Source organism: Primulina tabacum, chromosome 10 (assembly GCF_025594145.1).
Source record: "Primulina tabacum isolate GXHZ01 chromosome 10, ASM2559414v2, whole genome shotgun sequence".
Lineage (NCBI taxonomy): Eukaryota > Viridiplantae > Streptophyta > Magnoliopsida > Lamiales > Gesneriaceae > Primulina > Primulina tabacum.
In genome coordinates this window covers 24,191,690-24,219,372 of record NC_134559.1, presented here as the reverse complement: position 1 = coordinate 24,219,372, position 27,683 = coordinate 24,191,690, and the positions used below count along the sequence as shown (strand labels likewise).

Sequence of the window (27,683 nt, the reverse complement as noted above, 5' to 3'; positions counted from 1 at the left end):
GCCGGTTCTGTGCGGAAGGGTATGACGCAGATTACTCCGAAGACGGTTAACTCATTAAAAACCATTATTTCGACTGTTTTAGCCATAATTTACGTAAACGGTCGCGACACGAGGACTTGCCAGGAAGGTCACCACTCCTAGCTCTGCCATCGCGCCAGAACGCTTAACTTCATGGTTTTTATTGGGCGAGAGCAGTGCTGCGTGTTGTCCATCGTCGCCCGCTCCACACGTACTCGAGAGATATAAAAATAAACATCCCACTCAATGTTCGGTGCGATCATACCAGCACTAATGCACCAGATCTTATCAGAACTCCGAAGTTAAGCGTGCTTGGGCGAGAACGATACTAGGATGGGTGACCCCCTGGGAAGTCCACGTAATCCACCCCTTTTCGTGTTTTTCTATTTTTGATTACTTGTTGACAGACGATTTTCGGCTCAAATCATCTGAATCTCGATCAGGGCCAGATAAGACATGTGAAATCAACGTAGCTCGGGCACTGCCGGATTTGGACAAAATTGTAGCCTAATTTGATTGTAAACGGGCAAACGAACGAGACTCATTACTCCGGAATGAGCTGGCGAGATTTTAGCCGAATTATTTCTCTAAGGCCCTCTAATTTGCGATTTTTCGCTTCTGTTAAGCTTCCGTTTCCTCGAGAAATCCTTTTAGGAAGTTCGAAATTCGATTCCTGTTCCATTTTACCGTATCTCAGGCATAATAATATCTTTACATTCGCTATTTTCTTCTTCTTATCTTTTTTTCTATTTTCTGGGAAAATTTAGCGATTTTTGTTGTCGTGAGCCGGTTCTGTGCGGAAGGGCATGACGCAGATTACTCTGGAGACGGTTAACTCATTAAAAACAATTATTTCGACTGTTTTAGCCATAATTTATGTGAACGGTCACGACTTGTGGACTTCCAAGGGAGGTCACCCATCATAGCTCTCCCATCGCGCCTGAACGCTAACTTCATGGTTCTGATTGGGCGAGAGCAGTGCCGCGTGTTGTCCATCGCCGCGTGCTTCACACGTACTCGAGGGATATAAGAATAAACATCCTACTCAATGTCAGGTGCGATCATACCAACACTAATGCACCGGATCCCATCAGAACTCCGAAGTTAAGTGTGCTTGGGCGAGAGCAGTACTAGGATGGGTGACCCCCGAGGAAGTCCTCGTGTTGCACCCCTTTTCTTGTTTTTCTATTTTTTATTACTTGTTGAAAGACGATTTTCGGCTCAAATCATCTGAATCTAGATCGGGACCAGATAAGACATGTGAAATCAACGTAGCTCGGGCACTGCCGGATTTGGACAAAATTGTAGCCTAATTTTATTGTAAACAGGCAAACAAACAAGAGTCATTACTCCGCAATAAGCTGGCGAGATTTTAGCCGAATTCCTTCTGTAAGGCCCTCTAATTTGCGATTTTTCGCTTCTGTTAAGCTTCCGTTTCATCAAAAAATCAGCTTAGGAAGTTCGAAATTCGATTCCTGTTCCATTTTACCGTATCTCAGGAATAATAATAGCTTTACATTCGCTATTTTCTTCTTCTTATCTTTTTTTCTATTTTCTGGGAACATTTAGCGATTTTTGTTGTCGTGAGCCGGTTCTGTGCGGAAGGATATGATGCAGATTACTCCGAAGACGGTTAACTCATTAAAAACAATTATTTCGACTGTTTTAGCCATAATTTACGTAAACGGTCGCGACACGAGGACTTGCCAGGAAGGTCACCCCTCCTAGCTCTGCCATCGCGCCAGAACGCTTAACTTCATGGTTTTTATTGGGCGAGAGCAGTGCTGCGTGTTGTCCATCGTCGCCCGCTCCACACGTACTCGAGAGATATAAAAATAAACATCCCACTCAATGTCCGGTGCAATCATACCAGCACTAATGCACCAGATCTTATCAGAACTCCGAAGTTAAGCGTGCTTGGGCGAGAACGATACTAGGATGGGTGACCCCCTGGGAAGTCCACGTAATCCACCTCTTTTCTTGTTTTTCTATTTTTGATTACTTGTTGACAGACGATTTTCGGCTCAAATCATCTGAATCTCGATCAGGGCCAGATAAGACATGTGAAATCAACGTAGCTTGGGCACAGCCGGATTTGGACAAAATTGTAGGCTAATTTGATTGTAAACGGGCAAACGAAGGAGACTCATTAATCCGCAATGAGCTTGCGAGATTTTAGCTGAATTCCTTCTCTAAGACCCTCTAATTTGCGATTTTCCGCTTCTGTTAAGCTTCCGTTTCATCGAGAAATCCGCTTAGGAAGTTCGAAATTTGATTCCTGTTACATTTTATCATATCTCAGGCATAATAATAGCTTTACATTCGCTATTTTCTTCTTCTTATTTTTTTTTCTATTTTCTGGTAACATTTAGCGATTTTTGTTGCCGTGAGCTTGTTCTGTGCGGAAGGATATGTCGCATATTACTACGGAGACAGTTAACTCATTAAAACAATTATTTCGACTGTTTTAGCCATAATTTACGTATACATTCGCGACACGAGGACTTCCCAAAAGGTCACCCATCCTCGCTCTTCCATCGCGCCAGAACGCTTAACTTCATCGTTCTGATTGGGCGAGAGCACTACCGCGTGTTGTCCATCGTCGCCCGCTCCATACGTGCTCGAGAGATATAAGAATAAAAATCCCACTCAATGTCGAGTGCGATCATACCAGCACTAATGCACCGGATCCCATCAGAACTCCGAAGTTAAGCGTGCTTGGGCGAGACAGTACTAGGATGGGTGACCCCCTGGAAAGTCCTCGTGTTGCAACCCTTTTCGTATTTTTCTATTTTTGATTACTTGTTGACAGGCGATTTTTGCCTCAAATCATCTGAATCTCAATCGGGACCAGATAAGACATGTGAAATCAACGTAGCTCGGGCACCGCCAGATTTGGACAAAATTGTAGCCTAATTTGATTGTAAACGGGCAAACGAACGAGACTCATTACTCCGCAATGAGCTGGCGAGATTTTAGCCGAATTCCTTCTCTAAGACCCTCTAATTTGCGATTTTCCGCTTCTGTTAAGATTCCATTTCCTCGAGAAATCCGCTTAGGAAGTTCGAAATTCGATTCCGGTTCCATTTTATCGTATCAAAGGCATAATAATAGCTTTAATTCGCAATTTTCTTCTTCTTATTTTTTTTCTATTTTCTGGGAACATTTAGCGATTTTTGTTGCCGTCAGCCGGTTATGTGCGGAAGGGTATCACGCAAATTAGTCCGGAGACGGTTAACTCATTAAAAACAATTATTTCGACTGTTTTAGCCATAATTTACGTAAACGGTCGCGACACGAGGACTTGCCAGGAAGTTCACCCGCTCATCACGTACTCGAGCGATATAAAAATAAACATCCCACTCAATATCGGCTGCGATCATTCCAGCACTAATGCACCGGATCCATCAGAACTCCGAAGTTATGTGTGCTTGGGCGAGAGCAGTACTAGGATAAGTGACCCCTGGGAAGTCTTCGTGTTGCACCCCTTTTCGTGTTTTTTCTATTTTTGATTACTTGTTGAAAGACGATTTTCGGCTCAAATCATCCGAATCTCTATCGGGGCCTAGATAAGACATGTGAAATCAAAGTAGCTCGGGCACTGCCGGAATTTGGACAAAATTATAGCATAATTTGATTGTAAACGGGCAAACCAACGAGACTCATTACTCCGCAATGAGCTGGCGAGATTTTAGCCGAATTCCTTCTCTAAGGCCCTTTAATTTGCGATTTTTCCTTCTGTTAAGCTTCTGTTTCCTCGAGAAATCCGCTTAGGAAGTCCGAAATTCAATTCCGGTTCCATTTTATCGTATTCCAGGCATAATAATAGCTTTACATTCGCTATTTTCTTATTCTTATTTTTTTTCTATTTTCTGGAACATTTAGCGATTTTTTTTGTCGTGAGCCGGTTCTGTGCGGAAGGGTATGACGCCGATTACTCCGGAGACGGCTAATTCATTAAAAACAATTATTTTGGATGTTTTAGCCATAGATTACGTAAACGGTCGCGACACGAGGACTTCCCAGGGAGGTCACCCATCCTAGCTCTACCATCGCGCCAGAACGCTTAACTTCATGGTTCTGATTGGGCGAGAGCAGCCATCCTAGCTCTAGTCCATCGCCGCCCGCTCCACACGTACTCGAGGGATATAAGAATAAACATCCCACTAAATTTTGGGTGCGATCATACCAGCACCAATGCACCGGATCCCATCAGAACTCCGAAGTTAAGCGTCCTTGGGCGAGAGCAATATTAGGATGGGTGACCCCCTGGGAATTCCTCGTGTTACACCCCTTTTCGTGTTTTTCTATTTTTGATTTCTTGTTGACAGACGGTTTTTGGCTCAAATCATCTGAATCTCGATCGGGACTAGATAAGACATGTGAAATCAACGGATCTCGGGCACTGCTGGATTTGGACAAAATTGTAGCTTAATTTGATTGTAAACGGACAAACGAACGAGCCTCATTATTCTGCAATGAGCTAGCGAGATTTTAGCCGAATTCCTTCTCTAAGACCCTCTAATTTGCGATTTTCCGCTTCTGCTAAGCTTCCGTTTCCTCGAGAAATCCGCTTAGGAAGTCCGAAATTCGATTCCGGTTCCATTTTATCGTATCCCAGGCATAATAATAGCTTTACATTCGCTATTTTCTTATTATTATTTTTTTTTCTATTTTCTGGGAATATTTAGCGATTTTTGTTGTCGTGAGCCGGTTCAGTGCGTAAGGGCATGACGCCGATTACTCCGGAGATGGTTAACTCATTTAAAACATTTATTTCGACAGTTTTAGCCATAATTTATGTAAACCGTCTCGACACGAGGAATTCCGAGGGAGGTCACCCATCCTAGCTCTGCCATCGCGCCAGAACGATTAACTTCATGGTTCTGATTGGGATAGAGCAGTGCCGCGTGTTGTCCATCGCCGCCTGCTCCACACGTACACGAGGGATATAAGAATAAACATACCACTAAATGTCGGGTGCGATCATACCAGCACTAATGAACCGGATCCCATCAGAACTCCGAAGTTAAGCGTGCTTGGGCAAAAGCAATACCAGGATGGGTGACCACCTGGTAAGTCCTCGTGTTGCGCCCCTTTTCGTATTTTCTATTTTTGATTACTTGTTGACAGACGATTTTTGGCTCAAATCATCTGAATCTAGATCGGGATCAGATAATACATGTGAAATCAACGTAGCTCGGGCACTGCCGGATTTGGACAAAATTGAAGGCTAATTTGATTGTAAACGGGAAAACGAACGAGACTCATTACCTTGCAATGAGCTGGCAAGATTTTAGCCGAATTCCTTTTCTAAAACCCTCTAATTTGCGATTTTTCGTTTCTGTTAAGCTTCCGTTTCCTCGAGAAATCCGCTTAGGAAGTTCGAAATTCGATTCCTGTTCCATTTTATCGTATCTCAGGCATAATAATAGCTTTACATTCGCTATTTTCTTCTTCTTATTGTTTTCCTATTTTCTGGGAACAATTAGCGATTTTTGTTGCCGTGAGCCGGTTCTGTGCGGAAGGGTATGACGCAGATTACTCCGAAGACAGTTAACTCATTAAAAACAATTATTTCGCTTGTTTTAGCCATAATTTACGTAAACGATCGCGACACGAGGACTTGCCAGGAAGGTCACCCCTCCTAGCTCTGCCATCGCGCCAGAACGCTTAACTTCATGGTTCTGATTGGGCAAAAGCAGTGCTGCGTGTTGTCCATCGTCGCCCGCTCCACACGTACTCGAGAGATATAAAAATAAACATCCCACTCAATGTCCGGTGCGATCATACCAGCACCAATGCACCGGATCTTATCAGAACTCCGAAGTTAAGCGTGCTTGGGCGAGAACGGTACTAGGATAAGTGACCCCCTGGGAAGTCCACGTAATCCACCCCTTTTCGTGTTTTTCTATTTTTGATTACTTGTTGACAGACGATTTTCGGCTCAAATCATCTGAATCTCGATCGGGACCAGATAAGACATGTGAAATCAACGTAGCTAGGGCACTGCCGGATTTAGACAAAATTGTAGCCTAGTTTGATTGTAAACGGGCAAACGAACGAGTCTCATTACTCTACAATGAGCTGGCGAGATTTTAGCCTAATTCCTTCTCTAAGACCCTCTAATTTGCGATTTTCCGCTTCTGTTAAGCTTCCATTTCATCGAGAAATCCGTTTAGGAACTTCGAAATTCGATTCATGTTCCATTTTATCGTATCTTAGGCATAATAATAGTTTAAATTCGCTATTTTCTTCTTCTTATTTTTTTTTTCTATTTTCTGTGAACATTTAGCGATTTTTATTGCCGTGAGCCGGTTCTGTGCGGAAGGGTATGACGCAGATTACTCCGGAGACGGTTAACTCATTAAAAACAATTATTTCGACTGTTTTAGCCATAACTTACGTAAACGGTCGCGACACGAGGACTTTCCAGGAAGGTCACCCATCCTAGCTTTGCCATCGCGCCAGAACGCTTAACTTCATGGTTCTGATTGGGCGAGAGCAGTGCCGCGTGTTGTCCATCGTCGCCCGCTCCACACGTACTCGAGAGATATAAAAATAAACATCCCACTCAATGTCCGGTGCGATCATACCAGCACTAATGCACCGGATCTTATCAGAACTCCGAAGTTAAGCGTGCTTGGGCTGAGAACAGTACTTAGGATAGGTGACCCCCTGGGAAGTCCTCGTATTCCACCCCTTTTTTCGTGTTTTTCTATTTTTGATTACTTATTGACAAACGATTTTCGGTTCAAATCATCTGAATCTCGATCGGGACCAGATAAGACATGTAAAATCAACGTAGCTCGGGCACAACCGGATTTTGGACAAAATTGTAGGCTAATTTGATTGTAAATGGGCAAACGAACGAGACTCATTGCTATGCAATGAGCTGGCGAGATCTTAGCCGAATTCCTTCTGTAAGACCCTCTAATTTGCGATTTTCCGCTTCTGTTAAGCTTCCGTTTCCTCGATGAAATCCGCTTAGGAAGTCCGAAATTCGATTCTGGGTCCATTTTATCGTATCTCAGGCATAATAATAGCTTTACATTCGCTATTTTCTTCTTCTTATTTTTTTTCTATTTTTTGGTAACATTTAGCGATTTTTGTTGTCGTAAGCCGGTTCTGTGCGGAAATGGATATGACGCAAATTAATCTGGAGACGGTTAACTCATTAAAAACAATTATTTCGACTGTTTTAGCTATAATTTACATAAACGATCGCGACACGAGGACTTCCTAGGGAGATCACCCACCCTAGCTCTTCCATCGCGCCAGAACGCTTAACTTCATCGTTTTGATTGGGCGAGAGCACTTTCGCGTGTTGTCCATCGCCGCCCGCTCCACACGTACTCGAGAGATATAAGAATAAACATCCCACTCAATGTCGGGTGCGATCATACCAGCACTAATGCACCGGATCCCATCAGAACTCCGAAGTTATGTGTGCTTGGGCGAGAGCAGTACTAGGATGAGTGACCCCTGGGAAGTCCTCGTGTTGCACCCCTTTTCGTGTTTTTCTATTTTTGATTACTTGTTGAAAGACAATTTTCGGCTCAAATCATCCGAATCTCGATCGGGACCAGATAAGACATGTGAAATCAAAGTAGCTCGGGCACTGCCGGATTTGGACAAAATTGTAGCCTAATTTGATTGTAAACGAGCAAACCAACGAGACTCATTACTCCGCAATGAGCTGGCGAGATTTTAGCCGAATTCCTTCTCTAAGGCCCTTTAATTTGCGATTTTTCCTTCTGTTAAGCTTCTGTTTCCTCGAGAAATCCGCTTAGGAAGTCCGAAATTCAATTCCGGTTCCATTTTATCGTATTCCAGGCATAATAATAGCTTTACATTCGCTATTTTCTTATTCTTATTTTTTTTCTATTTTCTGGGAACATTTAGCGATTTTTTTTGTCGTGAGCCGGTTCTGTGCGGAAGGGTATGACGCTGATTACTCCGGAGACGGCTAATTCATTAAAAACAATTATTTTGGATGTTTTAGCCATAGATTACGTAAACGGTCGCGACACGAGGACTTCCCAGGGAGGTCACCCATCCTAGCTCTACCATCGCGCCAGAACGCTTAACTTCATGGTTCTGATTGGGCGAGAGCAGTGTCGCGTGTTGTCCATTGCCGCCCGCTCCACACGTACTCGAGGGATATAAGAATAAACATCCCACTCAATGTCGGGGGCGATCATACCAGCAATAATGCACCGGATCCATCAGAACTCCGAAGTTAAGCTGTGCTTGGGCGAGATCAGTACTAGGATGGGTGACCCCCTTGAGAATTCCTCGTGTTGCACCCTTTTTCGTGTTTTTCTATTTTTGATTACTTGTTGACAGACGGTTTTTGGCTCAAGTCATCTGAATCTTGATCGGGACCAGATAAGACATGTGAAATCAACGTATCTCGGGCACTGCCGGATTTGGAAAAAATTGTAGCCTAATTTGATTGTAAACGGACAAACAAACGAGACTCATTACTCCGCAATGAGCTGGCGAGATTTTAGCCGAATTCCTTCTCTAAGACCCTCTAATTTGCGATTTTTCGCTTCTGTTAAGCTTCGGTTTCCTCGAGAAATCCGCTTAGGAAGTCTGAAATTCGATTCCGGTTCCATTTTATCGTATCCTAGGCATAATAATAGCTTTACATTCGCTATTTTCTTATTATTATTATTTTTCTATTTTCTGGGAACATTTAGCGATTTTTGTTGTCGTGAGCCGGTTCTGTGCGGAAGGGCATTACGCCGATTACTCCCGAGATGGTTAACTCATTTAAAACAATTATTTCGACTGTTTTAACCATAATTTATGTAAACCGTCTCGCCACGCAGGACTTCCCAGAGAGGTCACCCATCCTAACTCTGCCATCGCGCCAGAACGATTAACTTCATGGTTCTGATTGGGATAGAGCAGTGCCGCGTGTTGTCCATCGCCGCCTGCTCCACACGTACACGAGGGATATAAGAATAAACATCCCACTCAATGTCGGGTGCGATCATACCAGCACTAATGCACCGGATCCCATCAGAACTCCGAAGTTAAGCGTGCTTGGGCGAGAGCAATACCAGGATGGTTGACCCCCTAGGAAGTCCTCGTGTTGCACCCCTTTTCGTGTTTTTCTATTTTTGATTACTTGTTGACATACGATTTTCGGCTCAAATCATCCGAATCTCGATCGGGACCAGATAAGACATTTGAAATTAACGTAGCTCGAGCACTGCCGGATTTGGACAAAATTGTAGCCTAATTTGATTGTAAACGGGCAAACGAACGAGACTCATTCCTCCGCAATGAGCTGGTGAGATTTTAGCCGAATTCCTTCTCTAAGACCCTCTAATTTGCGATTTTCCGCTTCAGTTAAGCTTCGGTTTCCTCGAGAAATCCGCTTAGAAAGTTCGAAATTCGATTCCGGTTCCATTTTATCGTATCCCAAGCATAATAATAACTTTACATTCGCTATTTTCTTCTTCTTATTTTTTTCTATTTTCTGGGAACATTTAGCAATTTTTGTTGTCGTGAGCCGGTTCTGTGTGGAAGGGTTTGACGCAGATTACTCCGGAGACGGTTAACTCATTAAAAAAAATTATTTTCGACTGTTTTATCCATAATTTACGTAAACGGTCGCGCCAGAACGCTTTACACTTATAATACTCATTTCCTGATTTCAATGGATTATTATTTCGACCCTTTCAACTTTCTTCTCTTGGTCATTATCCCAGTTTTGGCAGTTCGTATTCTTTTGATTGCTTTAATTATAGCGATCATTGTGGTTACGTAGTTTTCCATGCACAAGACCATATGGATGAAAATGTACTCCACGACGCTCACGACCACGTCCACGATCATCACCATATTCAATCTTATTTTGTTTTCCCTTTTCATCATGCATTGTCATATTCACTTCAGGCAAAGGCTTGGCACCAGTGAGACGGATTTCATAATGTTTCATCAATAACTCATTATTTTTCTCAGCAACAAGCAAACATGAAATCAATTCAGAATATTTTTTGAAACCTCTCTTTCGATCTTACTGCTGCAGAAGCACATTAGATGCATGAAAAGTAGAGCATGTTTTTATCCAACAAATCATCATCAGTTATTTTTTCTCTACACAATTTCAATTATGAACTTATGCGAAATAATGTAGAATTATATTCACTTGCAAATATAAAGTCTTGTAAGCGTAAGTGTATCCAATCATAACGTGCTTTTGGGAGAATCGCCATCTTTTGATGGCTACATCATTCTTTCAAAGTTTGCCAAAGATCGACTAGATCTTTTATCATCAAATATTCACTCTTCAAACCATCATGAAGATGGTGACAAAGAATATCATAGTCTTCGCGTGATTTTTTGGTGATCACTATTTTTCTCTTTGATGATATTTCCAATGTCTATCTAGATGTATTTTAGCATCTATTATCCAAAAGAGATAATTGTTGCTGGATATATCAAGAGCAGCATGTTCAAGCTTCAAAATATTTGACATAATCAAATCTATATCTATATAAAACAATTTATAAGTTAACAAATTGTATGATATCCATAGAAAAACAATCGAATAAATAAACACACAAAATTTAAAATATATTACCTGAATTGCAAATGTATTATGAGATGGTAATGCATCGATATGGGTCAAAGAAAGAAAACAAAATAATTAACGTGTATATAAGATGCCACGAATTAATAAATTTAAGAATTAAAAATGAGTAGCATCTATATTTGTGCAATCATGTTGATAACGTATTATAAATAAATATAAAATACTAATCATAGAGCAAACAAGCAAATTCAATATATCAAAAATGTTAGAGGAATGACATATTTATAGGTATAAGAAATCCTTAAAAAGAAGTAATTATGATAGAGTAGGTCTCTTATGATACGGTCACATGAATCTTTATCTGTGAGATGGGTCAACCTTACCGATATTTATAATAAAAAGTAATACTCTTATCATAAAAAGTAATATTTTTTCATAAATGACACAAATAAGATATCTGTATCACAAAATTTTATCATTATGATATCAAAATGAATTGATATGATCACGATTCTCAACAATGTTACTCAATTTTTTATTCTCTCCATAATATTGCAACATATTCGATAATTTGGTAAAACTTTTTACTTTTTTGGATTATTTAGATATTCTTGTTTTCATTGTTGTCGATCGATCAGAGCTCCGGCGAAAACATGGATCGAACACAACTTCTTCTGGTGGGTCTGCCCCTCTTCCTCTTCTGCTCCGACATTATCCAACTCTTCTCTCCGCAGCCCCCTAAACCCGCCGCCCACCACCACCACCACCACCCCTCCGATTTACAGCCTCTGATCCGACAGCAACCACCACCCCTAAAGTTCCCTACCCAGGTTGAAAGACCTATATTTTCCTGAATTTCTTCGATTATTTAAGCGTTTGTTGAGAAAGTTGTAATCTTTGCTAGATTATAAGAAATGAATTTTTAATTAATGTTTTATTTTGGCAGAAAGATAGTGGGATTGGCCATGGGAATACTGTAAGCATCGACTTTTGTTCTTCTTGCTCCTATAGGTATTTGGTTTCCTTTTCTTATCATGGGGATTGATTGTTATGTTAATTAAATGAATAGTTCTTTGACTTCGCTTATACTCTTTTCGTAAATTTATTGATTCTTTTGTTGTTGTGAGACATGTTTTCTTTGAAAAATTGAGGCTTTTGTGTATTTGACCACAAGCATTTGTTGAGGATTTTTGTGGTGACACTCAGTTTTGTGCAGTAAAGTTAAAGACGATTAAGTGCTTCTTATGTAAGTAAATAGGGCTGGACAGTGCCTCAACAGGGAAATTTTTGATTTTTTAATGTATTTTTTTCATTAAAAAAAAAGTTTTTGTCCATCTTAAATGTATTGAGTCTATATATGATATGTTCCTTCTCAGTCAAAATCGGATTGATTGATAAAATTCACTCTGTTTGCTCCTTCAAATTGAAGAAGGGGAATTGAAAACTGAAAGGGAACTGGGTAAGAACACAGAGAAAAGAAAGGAGAGAGAATCCAGTATCATTCTACTACCTGCAATGTGTGCACAATGTGATTGTATCACATTTAGAACAATCTTGCGCACTAATGACTAAAGCAATTTCTTCTTTACTTCTTTCTCTATTCACGTATAATTGTATAAACAAGCCTGCAGACTAGAAGTATGCTTTTTCTCACTTTTTGCATTCTATATTGTGACTGGGATTATTATTTGGAATGTGAATTGAAAATGCTTTTTTAAGTATTTTAAGAAATAGAAAGTGTGCTTTGTTTGATAAGTTCAAAAGGCAAATGTAACATGCTTTTACGGTAGTATAGAGTTACATGTATGCTACTTCTGTTTTCTCAGAGGGACAGCAGTGACAATGAAGAACATGTTGGAAAGTCAGTTTCCTGGAATGCACGTTGTTCTTGCCAATTACCCGCCTCCTCTACCGAAACAGTTGTTGAGCAAAGTTGTACCAGTCGTTCAATTTGGTGCAATTGGAATTATAGTGGCTGGAGAGCATATATTCCCTCGTCTTGGATTTGCTGCACCCCCTCAATGGTACTATTCCATGCGAGCAAATAGATTTGGAAGTATGGCAAGCATTTGGCTACTTGGAAACTTCCTTCAATCCTTCCTGCAGAGTTCAGGGGCTTTTGAAGTGTATTGTAATGGTGAACTGGTACTATTCTTCTCTCTTTTTATATATACTTGTGTCAACCTTTTGCTTTCAACTTCATTTTCTCGCTGCTTGTGTAGCTTTGCATGTTGTTGCATCTGATGCTTGAGTTAAAATTAATGTATGGAGGTTTTTCAAGAACACATTTGTATGACTGAAAGGTTCAAATGTGTTTTACCGCGTGTGCTTTGAATATGACAGGTGAATTAAGATTAGGATATTTGATTATGACAGGTGAATTAAGATTAGAATATGGATCATCTTCTCTACAGCTGTGCTTGATGTCAGTTTGTATGACTAAAGGGTCAAGTGTGTTCTTACCGGAAAAAATAACATTTAAGATGTTGGTTCTATTAAATGTTGCCCGTGTTAATGCTGGCAGATATATGTTCTGTTCCAATCTCGTCGTGCAATGCACTAAGATAATACAAGTGATTTCTTTAAGCTTAAAAAATAGATCGTTGCATTCCAATGTCTTCGTGCACTGAACTATCATCTTTCGAGTGATTCTTTTAGCTTAGAAAAAGGTGATTTTTTTTATTTAAGTGCTCTTTATTCTTGCATGTATCTAGAGTTCAGTAGTCGCAGTAGTTCTTGCTTGCACTGAGAGCACAGTAGTTGCAGATTGTTTGCAGTTCATAGCTGAGTAGATAAATAGTAGCACTCATTCTCGTCTGTATGAGTCCGTTTACTGTGCCTTGCGACTAGATAAATCATAAATTGCTGTGCCGGGCGCCCAAACATCTAATGCTTTGACTATAAATTTTGAGTGTGGGGCATTGGGCCAGTCTGTCCGTTTAATGCCTCAAATGCTCTTTTTTTGGTAATTGGCATGGTAATGCTTATCATTTTTATTGTAGGTACATTCCTCATTGATACTTTGCTTCCATGTTTTGAATGCATTCAAATGTAAACATGCTAAGCCTCATTGTTACCTGACTTTATTACTATGGACCATAGGCCCAGTAGTCTCAAGCCCGTGGAAGAATCTAGATGTGTGAGGGAAGGGGAATAAAATGTGGAGTCGTAGCTCGTTAGAGGCATTTGGTTAATTTGTTTACTTAAGTGTTTACTAGCTTAGCTAGGGTAAGGTGGAGAGAACACCTGTACAGAGGAAACTCCGGGTTATGTTCTTTTATAGTTCAATACATATCCAATTTACAGTTTAATGGCTTCTTTTTGCTCTGTTCATTAGCATGTCAATGACGAATTATTTAAGAAGTGCAACACTCATGTGGTGAGTACAAGTGGCTTAAAAAGTTCCCATTCACTTAGTTACTATTCGAGGCTCCCATGATATCTCTAATGCTGTGATCTGTTCGGTTCTGATGGATGAACACATGGAGTACAGTTTCTATTTTGATTTCATGCCGAGTACTGAGTAGATAAATGAATTCTTTCTTATGTCTTCTTCTCATCATCTCACTCAATGCAGGTGTTCTCAAAGATAAAGGAGAGCAGGTTCCCTGGTGAAATTGAGCTGAAAGATCTTGTCAGCAGAAGGATTGCAAATTTGAGAGTAATGGGGGGACTTTAACGAGGGCGATAGTCCTAGAAGATTGGAGTCAGAGGTAGCATGCTTTCGGATTTAAAAGCGCAGTCAACCAAAAAGAAAATACAGTTCCTTTAGAAGCTATGATTTTGTTTCTTCTTGAAGTCTCATCTGTGTGAGTTGTGGTTAACTTGTTCACAGAACAAACAACTGCAATTACAACATTCTACGTTAAAGTTTCTGTCTTATACAAACTAAGTTGATGCGTCACACTATTTATAGAAGTCCTTTTTTTCATCGAATTGTATTTCAAGTGTGGAAATTCTGGGGGCCATAATCTATAAACTAGCTTTGTTTTTTAACTTTTGTTCTCCATAAATTTTTGCTGACAAGTTTGATGAATAATTAATATTTTAGAAGCTTACATATGCACGTATTTTTATTTTTTAAAAAATAAATTTATCCTGGATTGCGCGTCACAAATTATACAATGTGAAGTAATTTCAAGAGACTGCACAAGCGTAGCTTTGAACTAATTTGTCTTCCATTTGATTTAATTATTGCTATCAATCCAGCAGTTAAACCAGCACAGATAATTGAAGATAGAATGTGTTGTGCATTTCGTCCCGCTGCAAAAAAGTAAACATGGCAAGACCGCTAAAACAACATTACGGTTGTAGCTATCATTACACATATGATTAAAAATACGTTGAATACCTTGATTTAATGTGATTGATGTCGCCGTCAATCCTCCGAGTTTTCAATGGAGGGAAGTAAAGGACACCATCAACAAGGTTGAAAGAACAATAAGCAAGACACGAGAAAGGGGGACAATTGTGAGTAACATGCACCATTGAAACATAACATGCACATTTTACTCGTGCGATTCATATGCCGTTCCATGAAACCTCAGTTGAAGGTAATTTGCAGAAGATGTGTTGTCTTACCGAGAGGGAATCAAATCCTTTATGCCGGAAAGGGGAGCGACCATTTCTGTTCACAGTGTAGCGGCCACTGATAAAATCTATCGCATCATGTGTTGTACATTATGTTTTTTTGCTAAAATCTAATCTAGATTTAAATACTTGAACCTTTTGGCAAGTAAATGGAATAGCTGATGGTTGAAAAACGTTTCAGTTGGCTTGCCTGTCGAACTCCATCTTGAAAATTGTATAAATAATATCTTGAGATGGCACTCATCCCATCTTTGATGATACCTGCCATTGTCTGCTTTCAAGAATAAAACAAGGCTCTAGACCGACTATATTCGCTCGCTTGATAAACATGACACAGCACTGCAAAAGTAACAATTTTCAATTGTTACCTCACAAGGTCGCGTTTCATTGCATTAGTACCAGAGTACTCTAGGCTTATCTCATCTCCTTGGTCCACCCATACTGTTACGAAAAACACAAGGTTAAGCACAAGAAAAAACAAATTCTACTCATAATTAATCATGTTAGTGTTGATTATCCGTAGTCCATACAAGTTTTGAAGAGTTCAAAATCTTCGGTAAATATTGAAACACACACAGTTGAGGATAGTGAACCAACTCACTGCAGTTGAAAATTTAAAGACTTCCGAGCAATGTAGCTCTGCAAGCGAAAATCAAACATATCATTTGCAAATACTGGGAAAGACGCTTGATCACTCGCAATCGACAAAAAAAGAAACTGACGAGTTGACCTGTTTAACATTTGTGTTGGTCCCACGTGCGGAACTTGTGATAATAAAACCCGAAAATAAAGAATAAACTAGACACCGAGATTTACGTGGAAAAACCCCTAAAAATTATTATGGTAAAAACCACGGGCAAGATGAAAAGAATTCCACTATAATATTTTGTGGTGTACAACTCACTCACTGTGTTTCCAAAGAAAACACACGCTATCTTAATACAAGAGAACAAAACACCTCACAAATATTATAGAACTAAGCACTCAAATGCTTATAAGATCAGAGAAAACTCGAAGAAGGAATGATTTCAGAATGAAGGGGGGAGCTCTATTTATAGAGCCCCTTATCCGTGTGAAAACGCGTATAAAAACGCATTTTCTCCTCTGAAATTCCTACGGATTGCCAACCCACGTGTTTTGTCTGTCAATTGTTGACTAATTCTGCCGACATTTCTCCCACTTGGAGATTTGATTGAGAATCAAACACATCTCCACACATCCTTTCAATCTTGTCATTCCCTGCTGTTTACGTTTCTGCTAGACCACTTGAGGATCTACACCACTCAAACTTATCAGTGTTTACTGGTTTGGTCAGAAAATCAGCTATGTTATCCTTCGTATGGATCTTCTGCATATCCACGCTTCCTTCTTCTACTACTTCCCGCACAAAGTGAAATTGTACTCCAATGTGTTTAGTCCTGGAATGAAAGGCTGGATTCCCTGCGATGTGCAAGGCACTCTGACTGTCACAAAACAAAGGAACATTCTCTTGTTAGTGTCCGATCTCCTCCAATAACCTTTTAATCCATATTGCCTCCTTACAAGCTTGAGTAGCTGCCATATATTCCGCCTCTGTTGTAGATAACACCACAACTGTCTGCAATTTTGAAATCCAGCTTACAGCTCCCCCTCCAAGTGTAAACACAAAACCAGTAGTAGATTTCCTCTTATCAGGATCACCTGCATAATCTGAATCAACATAGCCCCTGAGTGTAAAATCTGATCCTCCATAACATAATGCAGCATTCGAGGTACCCTTAATGTATCTAAAGATCCTCTTGACAGTGCTCCAATGCTCTCGTCTAGGATTCGCCATATACCGATTAACTGCTCCCACTGCTTGAGCAATGTCCGGTCTTGTACATATCATAGCGAACATCAAACTTCCCACTGCTGATGCATATGATACTCGAGACATCTCCATCCTCTCTGCTTCACTGCTAGGACACATCTCGGAGGATAACTTGAAGTTAACAGGAAGAGGGGTCGATATTGGCTTACTGTCTTGCATATTGAAGCGTTGCAAGACTTTCTTCAAATAATTTTTCTGGGAAAGCCAAATCTTTCTGTTACTTCTGTCTCGGTGAACTTGCATCCCTAAAATCTTGTTTGCTGGTCCCAAGTCCTTCATATCAAATTTCCTAGCCAACTGTGCCTTCAATCCTTGAACCTGATCTTTATTGGGGCCTGCTACCAACATGTCATCCACATACAACAACAAAATGATATAATCATCACCGGACCTCTTGATATATGTACAAGGGTCTGCACTCAGTCTGTTGTATCCAAGGCTCATGATATAGGAATCAAATCTCTTGTACCAACACCTCGGCGCCTGTTTGAGACCGTACAGAGATTTCTTCAACCTGCAAACCAAGTTCTCTTTGCCTATTTTCGCAAAACCTTCTGGCTGGAGCATATAGATTTTTTCTTCAAGATCTCCATGAAGAAATGCTGTTTTTACATCTAGCTGTTCTAGATGTAGGTCAAACACCGCACATAATGTCAGCACCACTCTGACTGTTGTAAGCCGAACCACAGGAGAAAATATTTCATTGAAGTCAGCCTTCTTTCTGAGCATACTCTTTTACCACCAATCTAGCACGATACCGTTCCACTTGATTATTGTCATCACGCTTAATCTTATAGATCCATCTGTTTCCAATGGTTTTCCTTCCTCGTGGTAGTGTAACAAGATCCCAAGTTTTATTCTTGTCTAATGCCTCCAACTCTTCTTGCATTGCTATCATCCACAAGGATACATCCGAGCTTTGAGTAGCCTCGTGGAAACTCAATGGCTCACCATCCTCTGATAATAGACAATATGCAATGTTGCTTTCAGTGACATAATCTGAAAGCCAACCTGGTGGTCTTCTGTCTCGAGTTGACTGCCTCACATTGGAAACCTCAGACTCAACATGTTCTTGTTCTTCGTGCTCTGTTACTGCTTCACAAGAAACCTGACATTCGTCTGTCTTATTTTCCACCTGAAATATAGTAGTTTCTGAATTCAATGTGCCTTTGTCTCCCTTTATTTTATCTTCCTCGAAGATAACATCCCTGCTGATGACAAGCTTGTGAACAGTAGGATCACACAAGCGAAACCCCTTTACTCCATCAGCATAACTCAAGAAGATACATTTTCTGGATTTCGAATCAAACTTTGATCTTTCTTGCTCATTGTACAGAACGTACACTGGACTTCCAAATGTATGCAAATGAGAATAATTTGTCGGCTTCCCAGTCCACATCTCCATCGGAGTCTTCAGATCAATCGCCACTGAAGGAGAACGATTGACAATATAACAAGCGATTTTGACTGCTTCCGCCCAAAATGACTTTTCTAGACCTGCAGTCTTCAACATAGCTCTTGTTCTGTCCAACAAGGTTCTGTTCATCCGCTCCGCCACTCCATTCTGTTGAGGTGTGTAAGCCGTTGTGAATTGTCTCTTGATGCCCTCATGTTGACAATATGCATCAAACTCGTCACTGGTATATTCTCCTCCATTGTCAGTCCTCAAACACTTGATTTTCTTTTCAGAATCAAGTTCAACTCGCGCTTTGAATTCTTTGAAGATCTGGAAAACATCTGATTTCTTCTTGATTGGATACACCCAACTTCTCCTAGAGAAATCATCAATAAACGAGACAAAGTATCTCGCTCCTCCTAGGGATACAACCGGTGCTTGTCAAACATCCGAATGAATCAGCTCCAATATGCTTTTGCTCCTGGCAGTAGAAGTGCCAAACTTTAATCTGTGTTGTTTACTGGTAACACAGTGCTCACAAAAGGGTAGTGACACTTTTGTAAGTCCCGGCAGTAGCTTCCATTTTGAGAGAATTTTCAATTCCTCGTTCTGACATATGCCCGAGCTTTCTATACCATAACACAGTTAATTCTTCTCCTGAACCAATTGATGCAACAGCTAGTTCTGCCTATTTGTGTGTTTCTCCCAAAGTACATACAGATTTGCAGCAAATTTTTCCAGCCTTCATAACCACAAGCGCACCTTTCACAATTTTCATGATCTCATTCTCGATACGAGTTTTGCACCCGATTTCATCCAATTGCCCCAAGGACAAAAGATTTTTCGTCAGTCCTTTCACATGTCGTACCTCCTGTATGGTGCGAATGGTGCCATCAAACATTTTAATTTTGACAGTACCGACCCCAGCAATTTCCAAGGCATGATCATTTCCCATGAATACAGATCCTCCTGAGACTGGTTCATAATGATCAAACCATTCTCTCCGAGACGTCATGTGCCACATCGCTCCTGAATCCATTATCCATGTGTCACAAAATTTGTGTCCGTCTTCTGCAACTGTTGCTGCTTCGTTGAATAATATTTCACCACTGCCTGAAGTACTGACCACATTTCCTTGAGAGCTTTTATCGATACTCGTACACTCTTTCTTGAAGTGCCCTTTATCACCACATTTAAAGCAGTAAATATTTTTTTCTTACTTCTCGACTTTGATCTACCTCGTCTTTGACTCCCACTGGAATCACGGTCCATAAATCTTCCTCTTATCATCAGCAAAGCCTCTGCTTGCTTCGATGTTATCCATCTATCTTCCTTATTCTTACGCCGGCTTTCTTCTCCGAGAACCGCAGTTAAGACATCGTCGAATCTTAGAAAGCCCATAAGAATATTATTGGTAATGTTGATGATAAGTTGATCATATGAATCAGGTAGACTTTGAAGCAGAAGATCCGCACGTTCATTTTCCCCTATTTTATGCCCCATGGAAGTGAGTTGGGCAAATAGAGTATTTAGAGCGTTGATATGGTCGGTCATCGATGAGGATTCCGCCATCCGAAGAGTATAAAGCCTTCTCTTTAGGAAAATCATGTTGTGTAGCGATTTGACCTCGTACATCTTTGTCAGAGTATCCCAGATAATTTTTGTTGTTTTTATCTCAGAGATACTTGACAATACTTCGTCAGCTATAGCCAAGTGTAAATTGGCAACAACATTATCATTCATCTCATTCCACTTTCCATCATCCGTAATCTCCACCGGTCTATCTCCAATAGCCGCCAAGCAATTCTCCTTTCTTAAAACTGCTTGTATCTTTATTTTCCACCGCATAAAATTGCTTCCGTTGAACTTTGTTATCTCGTACCTTCCCGCCATTATGTCTATTACAATTTTAGTAGACTGGACGAAATAATCCTGCCTTAAATAAAAAATCTCAAAAAATCTTTTCTGATGTGGAAGATCAGTCTAGGCTGCAACCACAGAGCATACTCAGAATTTTAAGAAATTTTAAACCAAGGCTCTGATATCACTTGTTGGTCCCACATGCGGAATTTGAGATAATAAAACCCGAAAATAAAGAATAAACTGGACACCGAGATTTACGTGGAAAAACCTCTAAAAATTATTAGTGTAAAAACCACGGGCAAGATGAAAAGAATTCCACTATAATATTTTGTGGTGTATAACTCACTCACTGTATTTCCAAAGAGAACACACACTCTCTTAATACAGGAGAACAAAACACCTCACAAATATTATAGAACTAAGCACTCAAATGCATATAAGATGAGAGAAAACTCGAAGAAGTGATGATTTCAGAATGAAGGGGGGAGCTCTATTTATAGAGCCCCTTGTCCGTATGAAAACGCGTATAAAAACGCGTTTTCTCCTCTGAAATTCACCCACGTGTTTTGTCTGTCAATTGTTGACTAATTCTGTCGATGATTTGTTCTGTCAAGGCAATCAATGCAGTTAGACCTAATTACTCCCCCTTGTTCTGCCAGAATCTTCCCTTCAGAATCTAGAAGGAAGTATCTGCTCAGCTGGAACAAATATTATTAAAAGAGTACTAAGAAGAATCAAAATGATAAAACTAATGAGCACCATTTCCGAAAAAGGAAAAAGTACCATGTTAAACAAAGCCAGTTCTCACCCTTGGTTCTCAAAGTCTTCCAAAATTTCGTCATACAGAAGTTGTATATTATCGAACCTCCCATTGCCACAAGTTTGGTGGAAGTCAAATGAAACATATCTGGAGAAACAGTTTGTAAATATTGTTGGAATGAATATGCTAACAACAATACCGTAAAATTGAACTCGTAAAGATAAAGTAGAAACAGAAACAAGCGTGTTGTTTACAGCAGGAGTATCGTGTAAAAGAAACGAAATCCAAAGCGAAGCCGGTAGCTTGTACAGTTTCCTTAAAAATTTCTTAGGATACAACGGTAGACTAGCAGAGTTGCAGCACAAAACACTATGCTAGTGAACAAAAGCAGTACCTAAACTTTATAAGTGGAGGAAGCAAAAGCAGAAGGTCAGCAGAACGCAGAGCGAGCGGAAGTAGTAGTTTAGCAGAACGAGCAGAAGCAGTACGAGGAGAAAGTGGATTTCGGTATATATTTCTAGGCTAGGCACGTCCCCTATTTATACATGTCAATACCATCCATACGAAAGGCCAAAGGTTGCCTTAACGATGGTAGATGAAACACCAAGAGTTGGGGAGATGAAGCACCAATAGCCAGGCCATGTAAAAGGACTCAAGGGCATGTGAAAGGTCTCAACCGAAAAAAAAATTTACAAAAGATGGCATAGATTGCTAGGCGATTTTTGCCTTGATCGATCCGACGTTCGACGAACCCAGGTCGCGCTCGTACGCTTGCACACAAGTCAAGCCTTTTTCCACTACAAATCAGGCCCATGATTTGCACCCCCTGCGTCGGCGTGCGCGAGAGAGAGCTTCTTGACCAATCATTGTTACACCTCCATAAAGTGTAACACAATATAAAATTAACTATGCCACTTTATTTTTTCGATGGGGGACAAACCACCTTTCCAAATTTTCATTCACTCACATGGAAAGCTCATAATCCTAAAAGCTCATATCTTAATCCAACAAATATAATTCACTTGTGAGCTACCAAATTTGAATGAAATATCAATAGTGTAATATCATACTCGTAATTGACAATGAAATAAATATATTTTTTTCAAAAAAAATAAATAAATAAAGATTGTCATGTTTCCAGCCCACCTTACATTAGCAAGCTTTTGCATTTCTTCTGCATAAGCTGCACTTAACAGGCCTTCATCCCCTGCACAAGATCTTTATTAAATGTACAAACGTCGATGATATTGGTAAATTAACTGTACAAGCATCGATGAAATTATTATTATTACTGTTATTATTATTTAATTAGAAATTTAGTATAAATAATTTTTAAAATGGTTAAAAAATAATTAAAATTTATAATCAAAAGTTTTATCTGATAAATGATTTTTTTTTTAAAAATATGTAATCTTTAACATTTTGATAGATAAAAAAATATGTGATAGATAAATAATATCTTTTTATATTTTTTATAGTAATATTTATATTCAATCAGTATATCGAATGTAATAGTAAATAATTCAATTGGACAGAAGAATTGTTAATTTTATTTGAATATGATTTGAAATGGTATAAATTTTTTGACATAGTAATTAAATATATATATTTAATATATCAATAATTTTAAGTCATTATTTAGACGTTCATACTTATTAATTTTAATATTCTGTACATCGTATGGATGAGATGAAATAATAATAACAATTAATACTGAGGATTTTATGTTTTTTTTTCGAGATTTCTAATATAATTTATTAAATAAAAATTGGGGAAATGTTATATGTACAATAAAAATCACGCACAGTTACTTAATATTTTAAAATTACAAGCTATCCTAAAATTATTTTTAAAAAAGTTTTTCACGTAAAATATATTTAGGATGATTTTATATTTCAAGAGAAAAATAGTTGGAATATATACACAAGAAATGGAAGAATTAGGGCACGACCATTTTTAAGCCAGGAAAAAGGCCGTCGACAGGACATAGCAATTGACTGACAGTCACCCGATTCCTGAATCAGGGTGGGTTTAGGGTTTCTTTTTCCGAATCGGGTTCAGGTATTGGAATCTCGATGTATTTTCATGATTGTATACTCCTGCTCTGTGTCTCGCTATTTTCTTGAATCGTGTGGTCTTGAAAATGTTAAGCTGTTATTTTTCATGATTCGTTTTTGTTTTCAGATTTGAAGAATGGCTGGGGGTGGAAATTTCATTCACAGAGTCATATCTTATGTGGCGAATGAGCTCATTGTCAATGGGCTCGCCAACAGGTATTTGATTTTTGCGTAAATATTTTACCTTGTTGGGTTTTGTAGCTCTTTTCTTTTGATCTTTAATTGTGAAAATGGGGAGATGCAATTTTCTTCAGAATTATGTAGGTTTCCTGAGCAGTGTTTGCCGATGATGACTTCCGTAGGCTTGTAATGATTTCCGTGATACAAATGACAGCTATATGTCGTTAAATTTTATTAGTCTGAGGCTCATTTTTGTGTTTACACACACACACACACACACACAAGTGTTTCTAAAAACTCGTCTAAGCGGCACATATTTTCGTCCATGCTTTGATGCGATTAATTAAGCATCCGCTTTTTAGAATTTGATCGAAGTGATTGTTTTTGTCAGATACTCTCATTTGAGGTCAGTGATGTACCCCGCCGTAAAAACACAAAATTAACGACAAAGATCCTTGCATCTGTTCTATAAATCGGATGATATTGATATTCGAGTGAATTGTTCTGAAATTTGCTATCCTATTTTTCCTCAGTCCTAGTTTCCAGAGGTTTGCGGTGAGGACGTCAAGGCGGATAGAGGAATTTTCCGATATTGGTATCTAGATATTTGATTGTTTCATATTTTATGTTGCTTTTGATTGAATATTTTGGGTTTCTAATGCTGATTCCTCTGTTACCAAATTGTGTTTTGCTTTGGGCAGCCGCTCAAAAGAAGAAAGAACTAGCTGAGCACATGAAGGACGTAACAAAGAACTTTGAGGTATCCTGTTCAGAGTACAATGATTGTTTTTTCCCCTGATGTTTATGTAGGATTTATGTGTTAAATGTTTGATGGAGGGATGCCTCTACCTTTATGCAGTCATTTAAGAACTCGTGATGCTTGTTGATGTTCTCCTACCGGTACACAGTAGCAGTAGCAGTAGTAGCAGTACTTTGCCGGAGAGTATATGTTCGATGTGTATAGATCTTGATGAAGCTCCCACCAAACCTGCTTTGAAGAGGGGGTGTATCGCAGTAGCATACAATTATAAGGTGTTGTGGTGTTTGAAATAATTCGATCTTGAAGATTGAACTGCCTTTATCAAATTTTTATGATAATATAAATAAATGACACTATATGTGCAAATGACACTACATATGCCGCGTTGTTTCACAGAGGTGGTCTCGCGTATTTGTTCACAGTTAAGTCATCCCAAGTCTTGAATTCCGAACATATCCTATATGTAAACCGGTTGATAAATATACAGCAATATTAAATGTCACTTGATTATACACTTTATGTTTTTTGTCGGGAAGATTTTAGATGCTACATTGCTTGCCCATGGAAGAATTTCAAGAGGTAAAACAGCATAAATACTTGTGAAAGAATGTCGGAGTTGAGTTGTTCATGATGATTATTTAACTCTGCCATATCAGGAAAAAAATCTACACCTTTTGCATACTCTGTAGAAGAAGTTAATGTCTTCCATGAACTCAATTCTAACTCGGTTAAACCTTCTTAGAATGTGTTGAGTTGTTCATGATGATTATTTAACTCTGCCATATCAGGAAAAAAATCGACACCTTTTGCATACTCCGTATAAGAAGTTAATGTCTTCCATGAACTCAATTGTAACTCGGTTAACCCTTCTTAGAGCAACCCGTGACTGAAAACAAAATCTCTAGCTAGATAGTACATCTTTCTCCAGGTTTCTAGCATGCCTGTTTTGCACTAAAGCCAATATATCCTGTATGGTTGATAAGGGACAGCTGCTTGGAGCTTCCAGTTCAGTGACTACCAGCAAGTTGTGGTTTAAAGGCCATTTTATGGCAATCAATCTTGAGTAAGTTTTTATCAGTTAAGAATAAGATAATAATTTGAACTTCAGCAGTTTGGTTTGATATTGTCGCATATATTCACTTTTCAACTTTTCGAGCAAGGTGTGCTTAGCTTGAATAGTGAAAGCCATTTCGAGATAGATTCCTTAAACATATTCAGATTCGTAGATCGGTTCAAGATAGTGAAATACCAGTTGCTTTTCCTCCTCCATATCTGCATAATTGGTTGTGAAATTTTACGAGCTCAGACTTTTTCGAAAGGAAATAGGCTGTAGAACCAGTATAAAATTTCAAGCACATACCATGTCTCGAAATTGAAGCCTTATATGAGGGACGTTGGTCCGACGAATGTTATTACCATCTGGCTCTCGCTTGAAGTACCCCTACCCCTTTCCAATCCAGCGAGACCGAGAATTCATATACACTGAACCCAATCCTAATAATTCCTGGAGAAACTCAACACCTTTTAAGGCTTGCGAAAAACCAGACTGATAGACTGAGTTATAGGCTATATCACATAAATCACAAGAACTTAGCTTCCATACCTGTAATTACATGGTAAATAAATAGTCCATGAAATTTATTCAACAATAAAACACAAATTCAAGGGAAAACGAGATTCTATATACTTACTGAAGCAGCAATACTATATTCTTCCACCAAGGGCTCTTTTGTTAAGTGGATTCGTAGTGGATCATCAGTTGAGAGCGACGCATAAAAACACGGGAAACGGATTGCGATGATAGTCTAGGAATGAAGAGTTGTTATTGTCATACCCTTGGATTCACGAAGCTGAATTCTCCAATTAAAAGTAAACAAAATTCATAATTCAGAATCGATGGATGGTTCATAACATAAATGCTACAGACAATGATGGCATTATAGGTTTTAAAAAAGACACCCTTCACCACCATAATCACCAAAGCATACGCATACATCAGATGTAGATAAATTTATGGAATCCTTGCAAACCACAAGAGGTGAACTATACTCAAACCTTGTTCAGCGTGTACAGGTTAGCATAGCGGTGGTATTCGTAGTAAGAAAATGCAGGATTAAAATTTTAGTTTGTGTTATATTTGTTTATTTTTATTTTAAAATGATAATATTTATTTAAAAAACCAAAGTGTTAATAGTTCGATCTTTATAAATTTTGAACCAAATTTTTTTTTGGGAAATATATAATTTTCGAGAACATTAACCACACGATATATATATATATATATATATATATATGGACTAAATTGATATTTGAATGGTTGAAATAAAAAAAAATGTGTATTGAAATTAAAAAAAAAATAATATTAGTGCGCGCATATGCGCGAGTAGTCCAGGAGCCGGACAGTGCTTCCGGCGCATATGCGCGGATTTTGGGCGCGCATATGCGCGTGGCATGCAAAACGTAAGATTGCCACTTGGCTTATTGCATGAACGTGTATATCTATATATATATATATATATATATATATATATATATATATGTATACAAACGTTATAATCCTTCAGAAACGGGAAATCGAGAGAAACGCTATCAAAATTTTCCTGGAAGCTTAGAATCGCGATTGTGTAAAATCCGTCCGTTAGATTTTAAATTCGACTTCGGTACTGTGTTCCTATCGACGCAGGCTATAACTGGAAGTAAGTTTTACTACGTTTTGACATGTTTTGAAATTATGATGTTGTCAGAATTAAATGGAATTCATATAGGATGTTCTTGACATGTTAGACATCATAGAATCAAAGTCAGATTAAAGAATAGACTGTTTATGAAATTGTTGTGAATTTCAGAGTTGATTTAGTTGAGATTCTATATCAGAATTGTGTTATTATTCAGATTATGAGTTGTACCGATACTGGTTATGAATTCTGGTATTATATCTGTGATGTTGAGATAGACGGGGTTATCGTGACTGTATTGTTATGCCGTCGAAACATCAGTAGATTGATATTGATCAGATTCAGTATTGATTGAGATTGATCAGATTCAGTAATGATTTCGATTGTATCGTGATATCATTGATATGAATTAGATTGTACCTTGTTCAGATATGGATCAGACTATATACCGATTTGAGTATTGATCAGAACGGGTCTTGAACTGAGTTATATACTGATATGGTATTTATATGATTGTAATTATCAGATTGGATATGGACAGAGCTGACTTCAATACTTCGTCTTCATCATATCGGGAAGAGAAAGGTATAAATAAATGTTGATTCGGGATTGCACAACTCGAGTTTGGTTTGACTTGAGTTTCCCAAAATCACATACTTTACTTTATTGCATTGATATTTGCAGATTATCAGATTGATATGTTTAGTCTATTGAATTATAGCAGAGCCAGAGTTTGAGTTTAGGGCAGATCAGCCTAGCTAGGGCAGAACCGCCGAGTCTTTGTCAGAACCGCGTAGACTCTAGACTTACGGTGTATCGATGAGCTTAGATGTAGATCGACGTCTATTGTAGACATTCGATACAACATACCAAAATCTAAATTAGATCAGGATCCCTAGATTAGAATGAGAGATGAGTCGAGTCTTAGATATCGAGACTAGAACTTGATTTACAGAATTGTATTGATTTATGTTTCG

The 27,683-nt window shown here is 38.9% G+C and overlaps 2 protein-coding genes, 2 long non-coding RNA genes, 6 other non-coding genes and 6 pseudogenes across 11 annotated transcripts; 14 read left to right on the top strand and 2 right to left on the bottom strand.

Moving 5' to 3' along the window:
- The first annotated feature begins 269 nt into the window (after nt 1-269).
- On the top strand, nt 270-388 carry LOC142511187 (5S ribosomal RNA; annotated as a pseudogene).
- Nucleotides 389-1,071: 683 nt separating this feature from the next.
- On the top strand, nt 1,072-1,190 carry LOC142516152 (5S ribosomal RNA). The gene has a single exon (XR_012811963.1). It is a non-coding gene; the product is annotated as a 5S ribosomal RNA (ribosomal RNA).
- Nucleotides 1,191-1,874: 684 nt separating this feature from the next.
- LOC142511375 (5S ribosomal RNA) lies at nt 1,875-1,993 on the top strand (annotated as a pseudogene).
- A 682-nt stretch (nt 1,994-2,675) lies between these two features.
- On the top strand, nt 2,676-2,793 carry LOC142515975 (5S ribosomal RNA). Its single transcript, XR_012811795.1, has one exon. It is a non-coding gene; the product is annotated as a 5S ribosomal RNA (ribosomal RNA).
- Nucleotides 2,794-3,389: 596 nt separating this feature from the next.
- On the top strand, nt 3,390-3,506 carry LOC142512250 (5S ribosomal RNA; annotated as a pseudogene).
- A 687-nt stretch (nt 3,507-4,193) lies between these two features.
- LOC142506500 (5S ribosomal RNA) lies at nt 4,194-4,312 on the top strand. The gene has a single exon (XR_012804789.1). It is a non-coding gene; the product is annotated as a 5S ribosomal RNA (ribosomal RNA).
- A 684-nt stretch (nt 4,313-4,996) lies between these two features.
- On the top strand, nt 4,997-5,115 carry LOC142509098 (5S ribosomal RNA). Its single transcript, XR_012807286.1, has one exon. It is a non-coding gene; the product is annotated as a 5S ribosomal RNA (ribosomal RNA).
- A 682-nt stretch (nt 5,116-5,797) lies between these two features.
- Nucleotides 5,798-5,916, top strand: LOC142511927 (5S ribosomal RNA; annotated as a pseudogene).
- A 684-nt stretch (nt 5,917-6,600) lies between these two features.
- On the top strand, nt 6,601-6,721 carry LOC142512270 (5S ribosomal RNA; annotated as a pseudogene).
- A 689-nt stretch (nt 6,722-7,410) lies between these two features.
- Nucleotides 7,411-7,528, top strand: LOC142516419 (5S ribosomal RNA). The gene has a single exon (XR_012812214.1). It is a non-coding gene; the product is annotated as a 5S ribosomal RNA (ribosomal RNA).
- Nucleotides 7,529-8,210: 682 nt separating this feature from the next.
- On the top strand, nt 8,211-8,330 carry LOC142511289 (5S ribosomal RNA; annotated as a pseudogene).
- Nucleotides 8,331-9,014: 684 nt separating this feature from the next.
- On the top strand, nt 9,015-9,133 carry LOC142514200 (5S ribosomal RNA). The gene has a single exon (XR_012810106.1). It is a non-coding gene; the product is annotated as a 5S ribosomal RNA (ribosomal RNA).
- Nucleotides 9,134-11,170: 2,037 nt separating this feature from the next.
- On the top strand, nt 11,171-14,569 carry LOC142505550 (selT-like protein). Its single transcript, XM_075618583.1, has 4 exons — nt 11,171-11,403; nt 11,520-11,584; nt 12,400-12,718; nt 14,151-14,569. Exons 1-4 carry the CDS (start codon nt 11,227-11,229, stop codon nt 14,250-14,252), a joined length of 663 nt encoding a protein of 220 aa, XP_075474698.1. The 5' UTR covers nt 11,171-11,226; the 3' UTR covers nt 14,253-14,569.
- A 75-nt stretch (nt 14,570-14,644) lies between these two features.
- LOC142505551 (uncharacterized) lies at nt 14,645-15,824 on the bottom strand. Its single transcript, XR_012804445.1, has 4 exons — nt 15,694-15,824; nt 15,532-15,604; nt 14,925-15,434; nt 14,645-14,836 (listed from the first exon to the last, which is right to left on the bottom strand). It is a non-coding gene; the product is annotated as an uncharacterized LOC142505551 (long non-coding RNA).
- A 5,037-nt stretch (nt 15,825-20,861) lies between these two features.
- On the bottom strand, nt 20,862-22,243 carry LOC142505552 (uncharacterized). Its single transcript, XR_012804446.1, has 3 exons — nt 22,181-22,243; nt 21,083-21,181; nt 20,862-20,964 (listed from the first exon to the last, which is right to left on the bottom strand). It is a non-coding gene; the product is annotated as an uncharacterized LOC142505552 (long non-coding RNA).
- A 687-nt stretch (nt 22,244-22,930) lies between these two features.
- Nucleotides 22,931-24,545, top strand: LOC142506119 (uncharacterized). Of its 2 annotated transcripts, none has more exons than XM_075619266.1 (5): nt 22,931-23,095; nt 23,219-23,322; nt 23,805-23,866; nt 23,973-24,031; nt 24,131-24,545. In XM_075619266.1, exons 2-5 carry the CDS (start codon nt 23,228-23,230, stop codon nt 24,146-24,148), a joined length of 234 nt encoding a protein of 77 aa, XP_075475381.1. In that variant the 5' UTR covers nt 22,931-23,095; nt 23,219-23,227; the 3' UTR covers nt 24,149-24,545. The 2 variants fall into 2 exon arrangements, with proteins under 2 accessions (XP_075475381.1, XP_075475382.1); XM_075619267.1 differs by having other exon boundaries at nt 22,932-23,095; nt 23,219-23,307.
- Nucleotides 24,546-27,683: the final 3,138 nt, after the last annotated feature.

What these genes read in the sequence shown, in the direction of transcription:
- LOC142505550 (XM_075618583.1), top strand. Translation starts at nt 11,227, where the DNA reads ATGGATCGAACACAACTTCTTCTGGTGGGTCTGCCCCTCTTCCTCTTC. An exon ending in CCCTAAAGTTCCCTACCCAG is followed by an intron (nt 11,404 to 11,519) that starts GTTGAAAGACCT and finishes TTATTTTGGCAG; the next exon opens with AAAGATAGTGGGATTGGCCA. An exon ending in TGTATTGTAATGGTGAACTG is followed by an intron (nt 12,719 to 14,150) that starts GTACTATTCTTC and finishes CACTCAATGCAG; the next exon opens with GTGTTCTCAAAGATAAAGGA.
- LOC142506119 (XM_075619266.1), top strand. Translation starts at nt 23,228, where the DNA reads ATGGCTGGGGGTGGAAATTTCATTCACAGAGTCATATCTTATGTGGCG. An exon ending in AACAGGTATTTGATTTTTGC is followed by an intron (nt 23,323 to 23,804) that starts GTAAATATTTTA and finishes ATTTTTCCTCAG; the next exon opens with TCCTAGTTTCCAGAGGTTTG. An exon ending in AGAGGAATTTTCCGATATTG is followed by an intron (nt 23,867 to 23,972) that starts GTATCTAGATAT and finishes TGCTTTGGGCAG; the next exon opens with CCGCTCAAAAGAAGAAAGAA.